Here is a 20727-nt window from a genome sequence, read left to right on the forward strand (position 1 = left end):
TGACCCTGCGTGTGACCTGACTACTCTCGCCTACCGATTCTGTACCCCGCTTACCCCCACGGGCCCACAATCCGTTACTACCCTGCTGGGGCCGCCATCCTCTTCATATCTGGCTCTCCCGGTACCTGTCCCCAAGGGTCTCCTCAGCCACTGGCGGGCCTGCTCGGAGGTCGTGACCTGGCCCGGGACTGTTTCAAGTCCATCCCCACCATCAGGGGCTCTGGTGAAAGCACAGCCCGGGCTTAGACCCCACGCTCTGAGTAGGTCTGTCAGTTGGCAGCCTGAGGCACCACCTGGCGGATCATAACAGTACCTTGCGGCCATGACAGAGCCAGGAAGTGGACCGGCGTCCCTAGAGGATATTTGTCAGCACCTGGCCACCTTGACCCAGGCTTTTCAGAACTTCCACAGTCGCTGCGCCCGACTGGAGGACCGCATGGAGTCAATAGCCCCCCTGACTCCCCCTGCTCAGAGTCCTCCACCTGCAGGACCTCCCGCTAACCCGGTATCCGGAGCGGTTGCCACATCCCCAGCTCCTGAACCCCGCGTTCCTCTGCCGGAACGGTTCCGTGGTGATCGGAGCCGCTTCCGGGCCTTCCGGAACGCCTGCACCCTATACTTTGACTTACAACCCCGCACGTTCACCACTGAGACCGTCAAGGTGGGGTTTATAGTCTCCCTCCTTCAGGATGAGCCCCAGGATTGGGCTCACCGTCTGATGGAGAAGCACGACCCCCATCTTGAATCCGTGACCGAATTCTTTCGGGCCATGGCCGTCTTGTATGACGACCCTCAGCGAGCTGCTTCCGCTGAAGCGACTCTATACTCCCTGCGGCAGGGCCGCCGGACAGCCGAAGAATACGCGTCCGATTTTAGGCGCTGCATGGGCGACACCAGATGGAACGATGCGGCCTTATGCCACCAGTTCCGCATCGGGCTGTCTGAGCCTCTCAAGGACGAACTAGCGCGAGTAGGCCTACCTGACTCCCTGGAAAAACTGATTGAGTTGGCCATTCAAATCGACCGTAGACTAAGGGAACGTCGGCTGGAAAGGAGCGGTCAGGGTCAAAGGGTGGCATGGATTCCTTCCAGGGATACAGCTCCAACCCCAGGGAACCATCCGCGAAGCACGGAAACAGGGGACAACCCGGAACCCATGCAGCTGGGATTGGCCCGTTCTCACTTATCGGTCGAGGAACGTCAAAGGAGACTATCACAGAACCTATGTCTGTACTGCGGGGAAGCTGGTCATCAGGTGCGCTCCTGTCCTGCTAAAATGAGTAAGTCCACGCCCGTTTCTTTTTCTCTACCCGCAGGAAGGGATGATCTGTCGAGTTACCTGGCCATTCCTGTGTCTTTACAGCTCCCCGGAGGAACATTGTCGGTGACTGCAATCGTTGACTCAGGAGCCTGTAGTTGCTTCATCGATCTGACTTTTGCCCACCGGCAAAAAATCCCTCTCCAGACCAAAGAAAGGGGGTTCAATATCTTCTTGGCAGATGGGTCTCGTATAAATTCAGGGGTGGTGGACCAGGAGACACCACCCATTCTCACCACGATGGCAGACCATCACCAGGAGTTCCTCCGTTTGGATGCCATCGCATCCCCCCTTTTTCCAGTCATTCTGGGCCTCCCTTGGCTGAGGGCCCATAACCCCCAGATTGACTGGGAAAAGGGAACAGTTCAATTTTGCTCACCCTACTGTTTAAGTCACTGCCACGTCACAGGATCCGTAGTCCCCCGGTTCCTCCTGTGCTTGGATGGTGACACCGATCTTTCCCAGGTTATTCCCCCGGCCTACCATGACTTCTTAGACGTCTTTAGTAAGCGAGGAGCTGACGTTCTCCCTCCGCACCGTTCCTACGACTGCCCCATAGACCTCCTACCCGGATCTGAAATCTCTTTCGGCCGTATCTTTCCCTTGTCCGAAGCAGAATCAGGAGTACTGAGGGAATACATTGATGAGAACCTTCGGAAGGGATTTATTCGTCCATCCACATCCCCAGCCGGGGCCGGGTTATTCTTCGTAGAGAAGAAGGACAAGTCATTACGGCCCTGCATAGACTACCGTGACCTGAACAAAATAACGGTAAAGAATCGTTATCCTTTACCCCTAGTCCCCGAGCTCCTCCAGAGATTGAGATCGGCAACGATATTCACTAAGTTAGACCTGCGGGGGGCCTATAACCTTGTCCGTATCAGGGAGGGGGATGAGTGGAAGACGGCGTTCCGTACGAGATTCGGTCACTACGAGTACTTGGTGATGCCGTTCGGGCTCTGTAATGCACCGGCGACCTTTCAGCACTTTATCAATGATGTTTTTCGTGACCTTCTTGATATTTTTGTGGTGGTTTATTTGGATGACATCTTAATTTTTTCCCCTTCACTGGAGGTTCATCGGGGTCATGTGATACGGGTATTAGAACGGTTGCGTCAACACGGGCTATACGCAAAGGCAGAAAAGTGCTGTTTCGAACAGCACGAAACCACATTCTTGGGACTGGTTCTCTCTTCCGCGGGGGTCGCGATGGATCCCCAGAAAGTCACGGCGATCTTAGATTGGCCAATACCCGCCGACAAAAAGGGGGTACAGCGTTTCATCGGTTTTTCCAATTTTTACAGGAAGTTTATTAGGAACTTCTCCGGTCTGGTCTCCCCGATCACGCAACTGACGAAACAAGGGGTCCGCTTTAAGTGGACTCCCGAAGCGCAGACAGCCTTCGAAAAGCTCAAAGAATTGTTCACCTCTGCTCCCATTCTCTGCCATCCAGATGCTTCTCTCCCATATGTGTTGGAAGTGGACGCCTCCGAAAATGCTGTAGGGGCGGTTTTGTCCCAAAGGAATGGTACCAAGGAACTTCTGCACCCTGTGGCGTTCTTCTCCAGGAAGTTGACTCCAGCGGAACGCAACTACGACATTGGAGATCGGGAGCTCCTGGCCATTAAAACTGCTCTAGAAGAATGGAGGTATTTACTGGAAGGAGCCACACACCCAATCCTAATATTCACAGATCACAAAAACCTCGAATATTTGAGAACGGCAAAACGACTGAGACCTCGCCAAGCGAGATGGGCACTTTTCTTCTCTCGATTCTCATTCCATATAACGTACCGACCCGGTACTAAGAACACTAAGCCAGACACTCTGTCCCGCATGTTTGAGGACCCCGACGACGCTGTGCTACCTGACACCATCTTACCTTCTGGGAGTTTCCTCGCTCTACAAACGGAACTTCGCTCTCGACTTCTTGATGCTTCTGTAGGACTACCAGTTCCGTCAGAATCACCCCTCCAGAGCCACGGTGGGCTAATTTGGAAGGAAGACCGGATCATGGTCCCAGAAGAAGTGCGAACCCTGGTCCTAGGGCACTGCCACGACCATCCTATGGCGGGCCACTTCGGGGTAACGAAGACGCTGGATCTGCTACGGCGCTCGTTCTGGTGGCCAGACATGATCAAGGACTGTGAGCAGTACGTCCGAACGTGTTCCACCTGTCAAAGGAACAAGCCCTCCAGGAGCAGGGCATGGGGATTGTTACGTCCTTTACCCATACCCAAGCGGGCTTGGCAAATGATAGCCATGGATTTCGTGGTCGAACTTCCACCATCCCAGGGCTACACTGCAATAATGGTGATCGTTGACCGCTTCTCAAAGATGGCACATTTCGTGCCCCTGGAGAAGACCCCATCAGCACCGGAAACGGCACGGATCTTCATCAAGGAAGTGGTTAGGCTTCATGGTGTTCCCGAAGATATAGTATCAGATCGGGGGGTCCAATTCACCTCCAGGTTCTGGAACGCCTTGTGTAAATCGCTGGGAATCAAGCTGTCGCTTTCATCCGCCTACCATCCACAGACCAACGGCCAAACTGAAAGAACAAACCAGACGCTGGAACAGTACTTACGGTGCTACACATCCTACCTTCAGGACGACTGGCTGTCATTGCTGCCTTCCGCGGAATTCGCGTACAACAACTCGAGTCACTCAGCCACGGGTCAATCCCCGTTCTTTTCCAATTATGGGTATCATCCCACATTCCTCCCTGATCTGATGCCTGAGAATCCGGTACCAGCTTCTCAAGACATCTTGAACTTCTTTTCTGTCAATAACAAGACAATTCAGGAAGCCATCGCTAAAGCCCAAGAGGACAGTAAGAGGGCATTCGACAGAAAGAGAAGAGGAGAATTACTGCTTCAACCAGGGGATCAGGTTTGGCTGGCAACGACCAACTTGAAGATGCTATGTCCTTCAAGGAAGCTGGGACCCAAGTTCATCGGCCCCTTTCCGGTAAAACGAGTGGTTAACGAGGTGGCCTACGAGCTCGAGCTTCCGCAGACCTTCAAAATACATCCTGTCTTCCATGTATCTCTCCTGAAGCCATCCAGACCAGATCCCTTCCCGGACCGTGAATCCAGACCTCCCGAGGCAGTCACTATAGGTGACCAGGAGGAATTTGAAGTGGAGACTATCCTCAGTTGCCGAAGGAGGGGGGGCCAGACGCAGTTCCTGATAAAATGGAAGGGGTATGGCCCTGAGGAGAACTCATGGGAACCCGCCCAGAACGTCCACGCGCCCAGGCTCATCCGGGAGTTTTTTCGTGCTCACCCGCGGTGGAGAGATCAGTGGGGCTCCCGGAGGGTGCCCATTGGGGGGGGGGCAATGTCAGGGACCACGGCTCCAGGGTCCGCGATCGCGGCTCCGTCCCTCGCGCATGCGCAGTGGCGGCGGCTCGCGCCGGGACACGGGCACTTGGTCCCGGCGAGCCGCGGATGACAGGACGCCGCGCATGCGCAGTAGGAGCCGCGGGCGCGCCGCAGGCGTCCAATGACAGCCGGGGGCGCGTCCTAGCCGGCCAATGACAGTGCAGGGCGCACTATTTAAAGATGCCCTGCACTGTCACAGATTGCCGCAAGGTCTTCTGTGATCCTGAGTTCCTGCACCTATCCTGTGACCCTGATTGACCCTGACTATTCTGCCTGCTCCTGCGTTTGACCCGGATTGTCCTGACTACTCTGCCTGCTCCTGCGTTTTGACCCGGATTGTCCTGACTATTCTGCCTGCTCCTGCGTTTGACCCGGATTGCCCTGACCATTCTACGGATTGACTTCCCTGCTGACCCTGCGTGTGACCCGACTACTCTCGCCTACCGATTCTGTACCCCGCTTACCCCCACGGGCCCACAATCCGTTACTACCCTGCTGGGGCCGCCATCCTCTTCATATCTGGCTCTCCCGGTACCTGTCCCCAAGGGTCTCCTCAGCCACTGGCGGGCCTGCTCGGAGGTCGTGACCTGGCCCGGGACTGTTTCAAGTCCATCCCCACCATCAGGGGCTCTGGTGAAAGCACAGCCCGGGCTTAGACCCCACGCTCTGAGTAGGTCTGTCAGTTGGCAGCCTGAGGCACCACCTGGCGGATCATAACAGTCATTCTGGACTCCAACCTATCCTTCCAGCCCCAAGTCCAATCTTTAACAAACTCGTGCAGACTCCACCTCTGCAACATCGCCAAAATCCGCACGTTCCTAACCCCAGAAACCACTAAACAGCTCATCCACTCCCTCATCATATCACGACTCGACTACTGCAACTCCCTCCTCACTGGCCTGCCTCGCCGCTGGCTATCCCCGCTTCAGTCGATCCTGAATACGGCTGCCAGACTCATTCACCTTTCCAACCGCTCCATTTCCGCCACCCCCCTCTGCCAATCCCTCCACTGGCTTCCGATTGCGCAACGGATCAAATTTAAAATCCTAACACTGACGTACAAAGCCGTCCACCATACTGCCCCGAACTACATCACTGACCTAATATCCAAGTACCGCCCAGCACGCACACTCCGCTCCTCACAAGACCTCCTTCTCACAAGACCTCCTCCTCCCATGCCCGCCTCCAGGACTTCTCCAGGGTGTCACCCATCCTCTGGAACTCCCTGCCCCAACCCATCAGATTATCACCTACTCTCCTCTCCTTTAGGCGCACCCTGAAAACCCATCTCTTCAGGGAAGCCTACCTCATCCCCTGCTAACTTGCTGACCTCCTCCACTCTTCCTACCACTCCATCCCCCACAGCTATCTCCTCCTGTACCACCATCCCCTCCCTCCTAGATTGTAAGCTCGAAAGAGCAGGGCCCTCAATCCCCTCATGTTTTGCATTGTATTGGTATTGTTCTGTCACATGTTCTGTCCCCCTCTGTAATGTACAGCGCTGAGCGAACTATTGGCACTTTATAAATACTGTATAATAATAATAATAATAATGAGGAAGAGATGGGAAAGGAAAGGAAAGGAAAGGATAGGAAAAGGGAAGTGGAAGGGGAAAGGGAAGGGAAAGGAAGGAAAGAGAAGGGGAGGAGAGGGCAGTAGGAAGGGGAAGAGATGAGGAAGTGAAGGGGATGGGTAGGAGAGGAGATTTAGAAGGGGAGTAAGGGAAGGGGAAGGGAAGGGAAAGGAGATGGAACAATATTTTAGTCTGGCGTCTAAAGGAAAAAAAGTTACAATTAGAAACAAACCACTCATAACACCTCAAATCCATTAATATATTTACTTTTTTAATTTTTACAGGTACTTATATAATATCAGGTATAACATGCAAGTTTACAACAATATATTTTCCCATCTTCCCTTTCTCTTGTATGGATAAAGGATTCTGAGCTTTGCATTAACCAACTCAACATGTGTGGTATATACCGTATACAGGATATGTTATTACAAACTTTTCTTTATTTTTTTTTTTATAGATGTAAAAAAAAATATTTTCACCCAAGACTTCTACTGAGGATCTTTTTCTTTTCTCTCCACCTGTCACCCATAAATTTATGTGCATAATATATACTATATATAAAAAAGCGGAAACATTTTGACGACCCCTCGTATATATTAGAATCTACTTATGAATACAATTTTGCATGTGCTTTACGTAAACCTTTGTATCGTTCTTTCATACATTTTTATACCATACATGATCATTTAAATTATAATCATTTTACACAAATCTTCATAAACATGAAAGTTCTAATTCTGGAATAAACCTTTCCTAGCACATACATATTACAATTTTACTCGACCACAGAGATCTCTTTAACAGAATTTTAATAAATCACATAAAGGAAAAAGAAACATTTTTCATCTTTTGGCTTTGATTTTTCTCATCACTACAATCACAATTGATCGTCAATGTGTCTCCATTAACCATCCGAAAATTGCGCACACATTTTAATAATGAACATTTTTGAACAATATTCCAGCCTTGCCTAGTTTTAGTCCTCACGTGTTCTGCAGCAAGGACAGCAAGGCTTTATATGTGCTGCAAAAGATCAGAAATGAATATCTATTGTAACTGTTATTATGTTGCTTTCCTCCAACTGTTACCCATTCTATATATATATATACAGTATACAGAGCTCAGTAGTGTAGGAATTTCCGTGGCTATTTCTGATGGTTTATATTGTGGCGGTGGTGTTGGCGGTGATATTCCAGGGACTTGCTGTAGTCTGAGGCACAGAGATCTGCAGCTTCCCAAGCTTGTACAGTACCGTGATCATAAAAAGACCCACAACAATAGCAACGACCAGTAATATTTTGTTCTAAAAACAAGAAGAAGTATTATTGTATGTTGGGTTTTTGTATAATCGACACAAGTGAGTGATGCACGATGTATGATACATTATAATACGCTGTAGGTCAATGTTAGAACTAGGAGTGAGCAAAACTGAGTTTCCATTTCTTTGAAATTTTGGTAAATCTTTTACGGTTGGTTCACACTATAGAAACACAGTCCTCTTTTATCTTCAATTCAAAAGGGACATGTGCGTTCCAGTGCATTTTGGGTGCATGCTGGTGCGTTTTTTATGTGTTTTACAGCATTACAGTACAGTTCTGTGCAGTAAAAATGCAGCCTGTTCTTTTTTTTCTGCAACCGGAACGCACTGGAACTGCAAACGCTGATGTGAACTAGGACATTGATAACCATATGACCTATTTTCTGTGTGTTTTGGATGCAGAAAAAAAACCACACTGAAACGCATGGGGCGTGAACTGGTCCTTAGTGAAAAGGCATTGGAATCAATGGGGAAGGAGAAATTAAAGCTATGGCCTTTCATTACCATGTCCCATGATTACTTGTTGATCCTGCCATTGAAGCCCATTTTACAGCTTTCTGTGATTGGGTGGCAATGATGCTGCACTGCTTCTGAATTTAGAACAGAGTTGTATGGGCAGCAGAGGCGTCCCTAGGGTTGGTGTCACCCGGTGCAGTAACATGTAGTGTCACCCCTCCAGAGAGAATTAGCGGTGCTGGTGTAGCAGTAAAATGGCTATCCCCTGAAGCAACTCCACATGGGTCGGTTTCAGGCCGAAGAAGCCGATCTCCGAATTTAGCACAGAGCCAGAGATCAGCTTCTTCAGCCTGAAACCGGCACATGCACAGTTGCTTCACGGGATACTCATTTTACCGCTACACCGGGGCGGGGGCAGCTGTCACTGTGCCAGCATCCTGCTCCTGCACCCCCTGTGATGGTGTCACCCGGTGCGGCCCGCACCCCCCCACACCCCCCTAGGGACGCCACTAATGGGCAACATGGTGGCTTAGTGACCAGTACTTCTGCCTGGCAGCACCAGAGATGTTGGTTTGAATCCCAATCACAGCACTACCTGCCTGGAGTTTGCATGCTCTCCCTGTGCATGTGTGGGTTTCCTCCAAATTCTCCAGTTTCCTCCCACACCCCATGTTGGTATGGTAAGTAACCCTAGTATGGCTATGAATGTGAGTTAGGGACCTTATACTGTACGCTCCTCGAGGGCGGGGACTGAAGTGAATGTACAATATATATGGAAAGCTCTGCGTAACTTGATGAAGATATAAGTACCTGAAATAAATAATAAGAACTCCCATGTAAGCAATGCCTGATTATACAAATACAGAACGGACAAATGTTACAAGGGGCATGGTTGTCACTCAGCACCTGGCCACTCCTAGTCCCACCCACTGATCTCTGATGATGACACCCTCCCACTGTGAGCTGCAGTGTCTGGGAGGGGGAACGTGGGAGAGACAAATGAAGGCGGATTCCAAGGAAGGCACAAGATATTTGGTGATAGGTGAACATGTGTAGTTTGTTTCTATTTCAAAATTCTGACAACTTTTTTGTGATTCAGATGTATCCAAATGTTCGAGTTACATAATAAAATTATGAAGAGTAACAAATCTGAAATAATGAAGTTAAATTTGGATGAAATTTGCATCGACTTTGATTTGAAATTGAATTTGACTCAAATTTGAATATGAAAAGAATAGAACATAAATGACTAGAAAAGAACAGAACACTGATAGAATAGAATATAATACAATACAATATAAAATACTAGAATAGATTGAAAAAGAATAGAATAGAATAGAAAAAAACTATAGAATAGAATAAAATAGAAAGAATATAACTGTTTTCTGAAATTTAATTTCAAATAGAACAGAATAGAAAAGAATAGTATAGAATACAGCAGAAAAGAATAGAATAGAAAATCAATAGAATAGAATGGACTAGTAAACAATAAAATACATTATAAAAGAATAGAATAGATTAGAATAGATTGAAAAAGAAAAGAATAGAATAGAGGAGAGTAGAATAGAATAGAAAAAAAATAGAATAAAATAAAATAGAAAGAAAATAACTGTCTTCTGAAAATCCAATAAATCTGAAATTGAATGGAATAGATTAGAATAGAAAAGAATAGAACAGAATAGAATGGAATGAAATAGAATAGAAAAACAATAGAATGGAATAAAATAGAAAGAATGTAACTGTCTTCCAAAATTTGTATTTTGAATAAAATACATTTGAATTTGAATATTATTATATTATTATTATACAGGATTTATGGCGCCAACAGTTTGCTCAGCACTTTACAATAAAACGAGAATCAATACAGCAACAATACAGTTCAATACAAGAGGGATAGGAGGGCCTGATCCTTGGAGCTTACAATCTAAAAAGGAGGGGCTAGAAGTACAAAAAGTAGTAACTGTGGGGGATGCACTGGTAGGAAGAGTAGAAGATTCCATTATTAGCTGAGGGCAGGATAGGCTTCCCTGAAGAGATAGGTTTTCAGAGATCGCCTAAAAGTGGGCAGAGTAGGCAATAGTCTGATAGATTGGGGTAGGGAGTTCCAGAGGATGGGGGAAGCTCGGGAGAAGACCTGGAGATGAGCATGGGAGGAGGAGACAAGGGAGCTAGAAAGTAGGAGGTCTTGCGAGGAGCGGAGAGTATGGTTCGGGTGATATTTAGAGACAAGATCGGTGATGTAATTTGGGGCGGAGTTATAAATGGCTTTATATGTTATTGTTAATGTTTTGAATTTTATCCGTTGGGCAATGGGAAGCCAGTGGTGGGATTGGCAGAGAGGGGTGGAGGACAGTGGAGGGATTGGTAGAGAGGGGTGGAGGCCAGTGGAGGGATTGGTAGAGAGGGGTGGAGGCCAGTGGAGGGATTGGCAGAGAGGGGTGGAGGACACTGAGTGGAGGCCAGTGGAGGGATTGGAAGAGAGGGGTGGAGGACACTGAGTGGAGGTCAGTGGAGGGATTGGCAGAGAGGGATGGAGGACACTGAGTGGACGTCAGTGGAGGGATTGGGAGAGAGGGGTGGAGGACACTGAGTGGAGGCCAGTGGAGGGATTGGAAGAGAGGGGTGGCAGATACAGAACGGTTAGTAAGGTGGATGAGTCTGGCAGCAGCATTCATGATAGACTGAAGAGGGGATAGCCTGCGATGAGGTTGGCCAATGAGGAGGGAGTTACAATAGTCAAGGCAAGAGATATAACAAGGGAGTGAATAGGTTGCTTAGTGATTTCCGAGGTTAGGAACGGGCGTATCTTGGAGATGTTGCGGAGGGAAGTCTACAAGATTTGGACAGCGATTGGATTTGGGGCTGAAAGGACAGATGGGAGTCCAGGATTACACCTAGTACCCTGGCATGAAGGGAGGGACTGATGGTTGTATTATTGGTCTTGATGGAGAAGTCAGGGGAGGGGGCATGGGCTGGGGGGAATACTAAGAGCTCAGTTTTGGAAAGATTGAGTTTGAGGAAGTGGAGTGACATCCATGCCAATATGTCGCTTAGTAGGTTAGTAATGTGAGAGGAGACTGAAGGGGTGAGGTGAGGGGTAGAAAGATAGATTTGCATGTCGTCGGCATAGAGATGGTACTTAAAGCCATGGGAGTTGATCAAGTGACCAAGGGAGGAAGTGTAGATGGAGAAGAGAAGGGGTGCAAGGACAGAACCTTGAGGGACCCCTACAGAAAGAGGGAGTGAAGAGGAAGTGGCAGCGTTTTAGGTAACGCTGAAGGAGCGCTGTGATAGGTAGGAGGACAAACCAGGAGAGAGCGAGTCTCAGAGGCCAAGAGAGTGGAGTTTTTTGAGGAAGAAGGGATGGTCAACCGTATCAAAAGCCTGTCAAGGTCCTACCTTTCCTCAGAGCTTGTGCATCCCATGTGCTGGCGTCCATCTTGGGTTTCTGCAACCTTTATGCCTTCAGGCTTCTGCGGCTCCTCCTCAGAAGGGTGTGGTTCATCACATTTAAGCCTGCTGTCTGCAAGTGCTCTCTGCATTCGTGTCTTGTGTGTTTGTGTTGCTATAGCTCTGTTTATACTCTCGTGGCTCTCCTGGAGACTGACTCTTGACGAGACCATTCTCTACATTTTCCATTTGATCTGACCTCCCGTTGCTGAACCCGGCCTGTGACCTGTTATTCTTGTCTACCGTTCGTCCTGTTGTTATCGACCCGGCCTGCCCGACTACGCTTTGTCTGATCTGGTTCCTACCAGCTACACGCCATTGGCTGCGGCCATTAGCACAGCTGGGGTGTCTCGGGGGCCGCGACCTGGTTCCTGGCTGAGTCAAGTCCATCCCCACCATCAGGGGCCCTGGTGAAGGGCAGCCTGGGACTTAGACTCCGCGCCCTGAGGGACTCCGGTCTGTGGGTGGTGGTTGTCGTCATTAGGTGCGTGACCCTGCCACTAGGCCTGCCTGTCCGTACCACAGCTCCTGCCCTGACAAAGCCGCAGAGAGGTCAAGTAGTAAGAGTATGAAGTAGCGGCCATTGGTTGGGATGAGTACAGAGTAGCGGCCATTGGTTGGGATGAGTACGGAGTAGTGGCCATTGGTTGGGATGAGTACGGAGTAGTGGCCATTGGTTTTAGCAGTTAGTAGATCATTAGTGAGTTTTAGTAGGGCAGTTTCAGTGGAGTGTAGTGAGCGAAAGCCAGACAGTAAAGGGTCAAGAAGGTTGTTGTCAGTGAGGTGGGAGCTCAGGCGATTGTAGAATAGATTAAAATAAAATAGAAATCAATGAAATATATTAGAAAAGAAAATAGAATAGAAATCTATAGAATAGAAAGACTCTTTGCATTTTTAATAGAATAAATTTGAATAGATTTGAATAGAATAGAACAAAATAGAAAGAATTTAACAGTCTTCCAAGATTCAAATTTTGAGTAGAATAAATTTGAACTCAAATGCTAATTCAAATTCAAATGTGGATTAAAATTTTCCGAATTTGGTCAAATTGAATTAGAATTAAATCCAATTGAATTTGAAAACTAAATTAAATTAAACAAATTGTGTAAATAAATTAAACTAATCAAACAAATTTAATGGAACAAAATTATTTAAACAACAAATTGAAACAAAATGAGACAAGTGATTCGTTCTACACATGTCCAGATAAAGGTCGGTATATTGAGTTTTTATTTGGAGTGTATGTCCCCTACAGAGGAGTCCGGGGGCCCCATTACTAGGCAGCCACAATCTGCTCAGCAAGGAGTCTTTTGGGATTCATTGTCAGTATAAATAGTGTTGGGCTCTATGTTGGGGCCGAGTGTTCGTTTGATTGGAAGATCGGCCGTTCGTGTGTTCAGCAAATACACAAACAGTAAGGGTGTTCAGCGGGCTGTTCTCCTGCACCACAATGCACTGCACCCTGAGAGGGCATTGTGATTGGCCAAAGCAATGCATCTGACCACAGGTCAGGTGCAATGCTTTGGCCAATCACAGTGCATGATGATGTCACAAGGGGTGGGGTGATGTCATCCCAGTATTTAAGAACTGTCAGATTGGCACAGCCCTCAGATGGTGGGAGCCAGCAGCGAGAGCAGAGCGGTTCTTTTTTTTGTCTTTTTTCGGGTCGGCGGTGGGCATCATGATTGACGCTGGATCTACTTCGGGAGACATTTTTTATTTTTGTTTTTTGTAAAGGACCTATCAAAGACTATCGTTTACACTACACTTTTTTGTGAATGGGTAGCGGTACCATGTACCCCATACTCATTTATGTGGGGGGTGGGATCTGGGAGCCCTTGTTAAAGGGGGCTTCCATATTCTGATAAGCCCCCCGCCCGCAGACCCCCACATCCACAAGCCAGGGTTGTGGGGAACAGGCTGTCCCCATGGGGACACGGTGCTTTGAGGGGGAGCCCCCCTGCCACCATAACACCAACCCATGTTGAGGGCACGTGGCCTGGTATGGTTCAGTGGGGGGGGGGGGGGGGTGCTCGCTTTCCTGGCCTGCTGGGCTGCATGCTGGGATAAGTATGGTATGGATTTTGGGGGGACTCCCATGCCATTTAAATTTTGGCCTGGGGGTTCCCCTCAACATCCATACCAGACCCGAGGGGTTGGTATGAACGGGGGGTACCCCACATGGTTCAAAAACCAAAAAAATTAATTGCCGGCCAGATTAAGAGAAACTCTATGAGTTCAGATATAAAGGGGAACTCCATGGATTCAGATGCAAGGGGAACTCTGCAGATCCAGATCTAAAGGGGAACTCTGCCAGTTCAGATCTAAGGGGAATGCTGTGGATTCAGATGTAAAGGAGAACTCTGCCAGTTCAGATGTAAATGGGAACTCTGTGGTTTCAAATGTAAAGGGGAACTCTGTGGATTCAGATGAGAGGGAAACTCTGTGGATTCAGATATAAAGGGGAACTCTTCAGATTCAGATGTAAAAGGGAACTCTGACAGATCAGTTGTACAGGGAATTCTGCAGATTCAGCTGTAAAGAGAAATTCTATGATTCAGATATTCAGATGTAAAAGGGAACTCTGCCAGTTCAGATGTGAAGGGGAACTCTACGGATTAAGATGTAAAGGGGAACTCTGTGGATTCAGAGTAAGGGGGGATGCTTGTGATTAAATCCATATGATTAAAAATGTTATTTAATCACAAAATATATGTATAGTGCATGGTACAAAAATTGATGATTTGCTGTGCGCCACTAACGTGTTTGGGTTTGGCTTAAAAATGTGGCAATCCTACCCAAAACAGCAGGAAGGGGGCCTGCTGCAGGACATGTGAAAGGGTCCCATTGTAATAAAGGACCCCATGAAGGGAATAAAGGGCCCCAGGATTAGTGGGAAGGGCACAAAAACCAGGGATTAAAGAGGCACTTCATGGTCCGTGCACCGGGGCCATGAAGGTTCTAGTCACACTTCTGCCCCCCCCAGGTACGTCGCTGGTCTCCAAGTAGGTATAGATACTTCTCTCCTGAACCCTATTCACACCTTTCCTGTAATGAAAGTTGTATGGGAACAGTGGTTGTACAGAAGTCAATTTACTGATCGACTTCTATACAACCAGCTTGTTGGATAAGTGCCGCCCAATCAGCACTGCAGACTATAGCCGGCAGCACTGATCTGTGTATTGCGATGGCAGGGAAGTCTCCCCACTGTCAGAATACAATAGCTGAGCGGGAAGGATTCCCTCATCCCTATCGAGTGTGTGGATGGGGAAATTGGGCCAGATTTTTTTTTTCGTTAAACCTGCTGGTCAAACAAAAAAAACCTGAATCATTTCTGGGCTGCTTTAATCAGCGTTGTCGCTCCTGTGTGTTACTGGCAGGATGACAGTTGGACATAAAGGAAATATAAGCCTAAAAAAGAGAAAACTAATGCAGCCATCACATCGAAGGACTGGTAGGCTGACTTCATGTTTATTCTTGTATTTAGATATGCTTAAAATTACTGAAAAGAATTAGTGAATTCAAGAAGTACGAAGTTCAGATTCTTCCCTACAGATGAAAACGACGGGTGGACCCATAGCTGCTCCTAGAGATGAATGTTCCTTGGCCAGCTCTAAATTGGCACATTAAGATGACCTGTGACCCGGGGTGTAGGCAGGGGTGAATGCGGTGCCCCTTTAAGATGGGAGTTCTTCAGAAACCCTCCCAGGAAGTGAGATGAGGTCATTTCTTTCCTGGTGGGATCCTTTATAAGTCTAGGGCGGGGTATTGAATTAAGATTCACGGAGGTCCGGTCATTAACATTTCCATCCAACAGAGGTCCAAGTCTCATGGTTATGACTCGGATCCTTCATGTCACAGCCCCACCCCCTTACATGACAGTTTCCTCTTCACATCAGTGTCATCAGTTCTCCCTTTACAATACAGCCCCCCTTTACATTACATTGCACCCATTTACTGTACAGCCCCCCTTTACATTACAGACCCCTTTGCATCCAAGAGCCCCCCATTTACATCAAAGCCCTCAATCCCCTCTTCACACCACAGCTCCCCTCCTTACATCACATTCCCCCTCCCCTTCTCATCAGTGTCCTCTGTTACTACTTCACAGTCGCCCCCGCCATGCATCCATGTCCCCTTAACAATCCCCTTCCTTGTATCCCAGTTTCCTTCACAGCCCTCCTTCCTTGTATCCCAGTTTCCTCTACAGCTCTCCCTCTTTGCACCCCAGCCCCCTTCACAGCCATGCCTCGTTGTATCACAGTCCCCTTCACAGCCATCCAAACTTGCTCCACAGTTCCCTTCACAGCCTCCCTTTACTTGCACCCCAACCCTATCACAGTCCCCCTCCTTGTATCTCAGACCCCTTCACAGCCCCCCCTACTTGCACCTGAGTCTCCTTCACATCCCCCCTCCTTGCACTCCTGGCCCCTTCACACCCCCTTCTTTGCACCTCACTCCCCTTCACAGTGCCCCTTCTGTGCACCCCAGTCCCCCTCTCAGTCCCTCTTCTTTGCATCCCAGTCCCCTTCACAGCCCCCCTTTCTTGTATCCTGGTCCTTCTACCAGCCCCCTTCCTTCTTTGCAACCCGGTCCCCTTTATGTAAATGCCCCCTCCCTTACATCACATTTTCCCCTGTCAATCACAATCCTTCAATCCCACCTTACACAGCAGGTAGCAGGCAGAAGGTGCAGCATGTCCGGACAGGGGGCGGGAGCTACCCAACTTTTTATGCTAACAGGCAGATGATTGGTTGCTAAGGGCTGCCTCTAGCATCAGATCACATATTTGTGAACTTGGGCAGCTCCTGTCCTCTGTCCAGACATGCTGCACTTTCTGCCTTCTACCTGTTGTTTGGAGATGAAGGTGGCGGCAGGGTGATGGGGCAGCGGGGTGATGGAGCAGAGGGGTGGAGGAAGGAATGGAGCCATGGTCAAGAAAGGACTGTCATGCGGTCAGTTTTTCGACTGTGGTCCACCATTTAGTGATACCTGATCTAGGAGGACCTTGGTTAGAGGAGTAGGCTGATGGGAATGGAGATGCCTTGTTAGAGAGATGCATTGAAGAACTAAAACCAATTTATTGGAACCCAAGGATGGGAACCACCAAAACCGAGTGCTGGAAGGTACATTGCCTACTTAAAGAGGACCTGTTCTGTATGACTGTGTTGGGGATTAATCATTACTAAAGACTGTTACTGATTGACTACCTCAAGTACAACACAAATGGAAATGTATGAGCCTCTGGCTGAATATTGGTGAATCAAGTGGATACCTTCTATCTGTGAGAGTGTGAGTTGTGACTGCACATTGTGAGGACCCAGCAGTGGATATCTCATGGAAGGTATACATTGCTGGATACAGAATCCTGAAGGGAGATTACACAAGTTCAAATCTGGTTGGGTCGGAGCTGGTGATGGATAGGGGATGAAGCCACCCTCTTGTTGGCAATGAGCTGATTTCCTCTATGTAGCACAAGGCAAGTGATCTGGACCCCCTCATCACATGGGCCTCAGGTGTTAGTTGGACTATCAGAAGCCTATCCTGTAACCATGGAGAAGATGTAAGACCTTTCACAAGCAGTATCCCCAGCCATAGGTGGATCATTGCTAATGGTGACCATGAGAATGGTCAATAAAAGGTTTGGAACCTTAGCTATGAGTCACAGGAAACTGCCTTAATGTCACATGATGGGTTATAGGAAATTACCCCAATGTTAGGTTATGGATTACAGGAAACTGCCCCAATGTTAAGTTATGGATTACAGGAAACTTCCCCAATGTCACATTATGGTTTATAGGAAATCACTGCAATGTCAGGAGATGGGTTACAGGAAACCTTCCCAATTTTAGGTTACAGGCAACCACCACAATCTCAGATTTTTGGCTACAGAAAATGATCCAATGTCACTTTTTGGGTTACAGGATACCACCCCGATGTCAGGTGATGGGTTACAGGATACCACCCCAATGTCAGGTGATGGGTTACAGGATACCACCCCAATTTTAGGATATAGGAAACTACTTCAATGTCAGGTTATGGGTTATGGGAAAGTACCTCAATTTCAGGTTTGGGGCTACAGAAAATCACCCCAATGCCATATTAGGGGTTACAGAATGACAGCTTCCCAAAGTTGGTATTAGAGATTTAATGCAAATACAGTTTTTATACTATATACAGGTAATAGGTCTTGATAGAGCGCGGCATCTATATTTTCTTCATTTGTATGCACTGATAACTCACATTTATGAGGGTGAGCAAGATAGCCTGCGATCTTATTGATAGAAGCTGTTTATTATACACCTTATTGGCTCACAAGTAAATTTTTAATATTCAGTTATTGGATATCATTGTTTCTCACATTGGACACTTAATAATGTAAAGTCATCACCTCTGTATTGTGGATTGCAGTAATGATTGTACACTTGTATCACTGCTCAGAGCTGTACATTATTAATGGAGACACGGCCAGAAATAGGTCAGTGGGCATTGCGTGTCACCATGTATTGGGCTAATAGTAAGCCATCACTGTGATGTCACAGATAAAAGTTGTCACCCAATGTTATGACTTACCCACAGTCTTCTGTTGTGAGCTGTAAAAGGTAAAAAGAGAGGAAATAAATACAGAGAATTCAGTGACCTTTCATCTTTTTGTCTTTCATTATTCTGTACATTTTTCCATCCATGGTGAGTCAAACTGATGAATCAAACACCTTTTTATTTTTAAAGGGTTCACAGTATTATGTTAATAAGGACCTGATCACTCTACCATCCAGCTGCAGCAGACAGCAGGGAAAAAGCTCACCTACTTCATGCATTGCTCCCTTCCAGACCATACAAGTGAAGTGTCTCCTCCTCAATGACAGGAAAACTCTAGAGAACGTCAGTGACCAGCAATGGAGGGCATCCAGCCGGTGAGGAAGTGACACATAGAAACAGCTGAGTATTTCACTTGCACTGCATAGCCCTGCAGGGCAGTAGATAATGACTTTTCCTGGAGGGGGGGTCAGATCTCAGACTGCAAGAGTAACACAAGATGGTGCCTTTTGCACTGCTCAGTAAGGTTGGCTATGGGGGTGTTTCTGAAAGCAGTGGTCCTGTGTGCATGTGGAAATAAAGTGTGGTGCAACAAATATTGGAGGTGGTTGTCATAGTGCTGAATACTGTCCGTGGCTTATATGGTCACAGATTTCAGGTATCAGTAGACAAGATAGTCAAGATGTCAGCCCCATAGGGAGTGCATTGTTTTATTGTTGACTTTCAGCAGACTAATACATTTCCAGTGTGACAAGCATGGCAGAATGAGACGTGTAAGGTGCTCTGACTGGGGAGGAAGGTTTAAGTGGAGTAGGAGAGAGGTGAAATGAGTGGGAGATGGGTGGGAGTTGCTATAACCTGCCTCCCTGTCACTCACCTAATCCCCCCATTAGGTGGGTGACAGGGAGGCACAGTGATTAGGAAGGGAAAAAGGAAGGTGCTATACCTGGAAGAGAGAAGGTGAGGTGGTATGGAGGGGGTAAAGCAGTATGGGGGGTAGGTGAGGCAGTATGGGGGGTAGGTGAAGCCGTATGAGGGGTAGGTGAGATAGTGTGGGAGGTTGGTGAGATGGTGTGGGGGGTAGGTGAGGCGGTATAGGAGGTCGGTGAGATGGTATGGGGGGTAGATGAGGCGGTATCAGGGTAGGTGAAGTGGCATAGGGGGGTAGGTGAGGAACTATGGGGGGATAGGTAAGGCAGTATTGGGGGTGGGTAAGGCAGTATGGGGGAGTAGATGAAGTGGTATGAGAGGGTAAATGAGGCAGTATGGAGGGTAAGTGAGGTGGTATGGGGAATAGGTGAAGTAGTGTGAGGGGGTGGGTGAGGCAGTATGAGGGATAGGTGATGAGGACGAGGGGAGGGTAGGTGAAGCAATTTGGAGGTGTGATGGATATGGTAAAATGCCTATTTTGTTTCCTATTGAATATATACATTTTTCTATACATATCTACTTTTATACTTTAATACTATTTTATATTCTAAATGTTTTGTATGAATATATATACAGTATATATATATATGTTGTGTGAATATTTTCTGCCTACTGGGCTTTGTGGTACTTTAAGAAATTCTTGCTTGGGAGGTGTCTGCTCACATGCACTGACCCCCTCCCATTGTGCCAACTTGAGACAAAGGAATGTTTTTCTTTCTATAAGATAAGACTTGGAAGAAGATCACACCTATACCATGACGGAGATTGTTTCCATGTGGAAATGACCAATCGAAAAACTAATATAATGCTTATGCTGTTGTCACATGACTCTCGCATCATTTTGCATATATAAGCTCACTTTCTCATTATAATAAACTAGAAGTGTTCATAGACTGAACTTGTGTGTCAGCGTGAGTCTCTTCCAATGTGCGCACATTCCAAAGCTAGCTAGAATGATTAATTTGGACAGGAGCAGATAATCAACGGACATTTTTAGTCCCTAACCAAATCAGAGGTAGGTGAAGTGATATGAGGGGATCGGTGAGGTGGTATAGGGGGTAGATGAAGTGGTATGTGAAGGTGGGTGAGGCGGTATGGGGTTCTGTGGGGCAATATGGAGGTTAGTGTTATGAGGGGGTAGGTGAGGCAGTATGAGGGGTATGTGAGGCGGTATGGGGGGGGGGTAGGTGAAGTGGTATGAGAGGGTGGGTGAGGCAGTATGGGAGGTTGTTGAAGTGATATGAAGGGGTAGATGAGGCAGTATGGGGGGTAGGTGAGACGGTATGGGGGGTAGGTGAAGTGGTATGAGGGGATGAGTGAGGCAGTATGGGATCAATTAAGTAATATTGGGGGTAGGCAAATTGGTATGAGCAGGTAGGTGAAGCGGTATGGGGGGTAGGTGAAATGGTATGAGGGGATGAGTGAGGCATTATGCGGTCAATGAAGTAGTATTGGGGGTAGGTAAATTGGTATGAGGGATTAGGTGAAGAGGTATTGGGGTAGGTGTAGTGCTATGAGAGGGTAGGTGAGGCAGTATGGGGGGTAGGTGAAGCGGTATGAGAGGGTGGGTGAGACAGTATGGGGGGTAGGTGAAGTGGTATGAGGGGATGGGTGACGCAATACGTGGGGTAGGTGAAGTGGTACGAGCAGGGGCGGACTGACAACTCATGGGGCCCCGAGTAATAGGAGATCATGGGGCCCCTGTGTCCTTGCCAAAACTCAAAAAAGCCTATAAAAAAAAGGTACCAGGGGCATC

The 20727-nt window shown here is 47.7% G+C and overlaps 1 protein-coding gene across 1 annotated transcript in view; it reads right to left on the bottom strand.

The window, feature by feature from the left end:
* Positions 1–6527: 6527 nt before the first annotated feature.
* The window catches only part of LOC149457610 (uncharacterized), a 69497-nt gene continuing 55297 nt past the window's right edge, over positions 6528–20727 (bottom strand). Inside the window, exons 10-11 of the mRNA XM_089683447.1 lie at positions 18078–18097; positions 6528–7583 (exon numbers count right to left, since the gene is read on the bottom strand). Coding sequence (XP_089539573.1) covers positions 7440–7583; positions 18078–18097 — 164 coding nt within the window. The 3' untranslated portion in view covers positions 6528–7439. The remainder of the gene's footprint in view (positions 7584–18077; positions 18098–20727) is intronic.

Source organism: Staurois parvus, unplaced genomic scaffold (assembly GCF_062004578.1).
Source record: "Staurois parvus isolate SC_StPar_1 unplaced genomic scaffold, SC_StPar_1.0 ptg000311l, whole genome shotgun sequence".
Lineage (NCBI taxonomy): Eukaryota > Metazoa > Chordata > Amphibia > Anura > Ranidae > Staurois > Staurois parvus.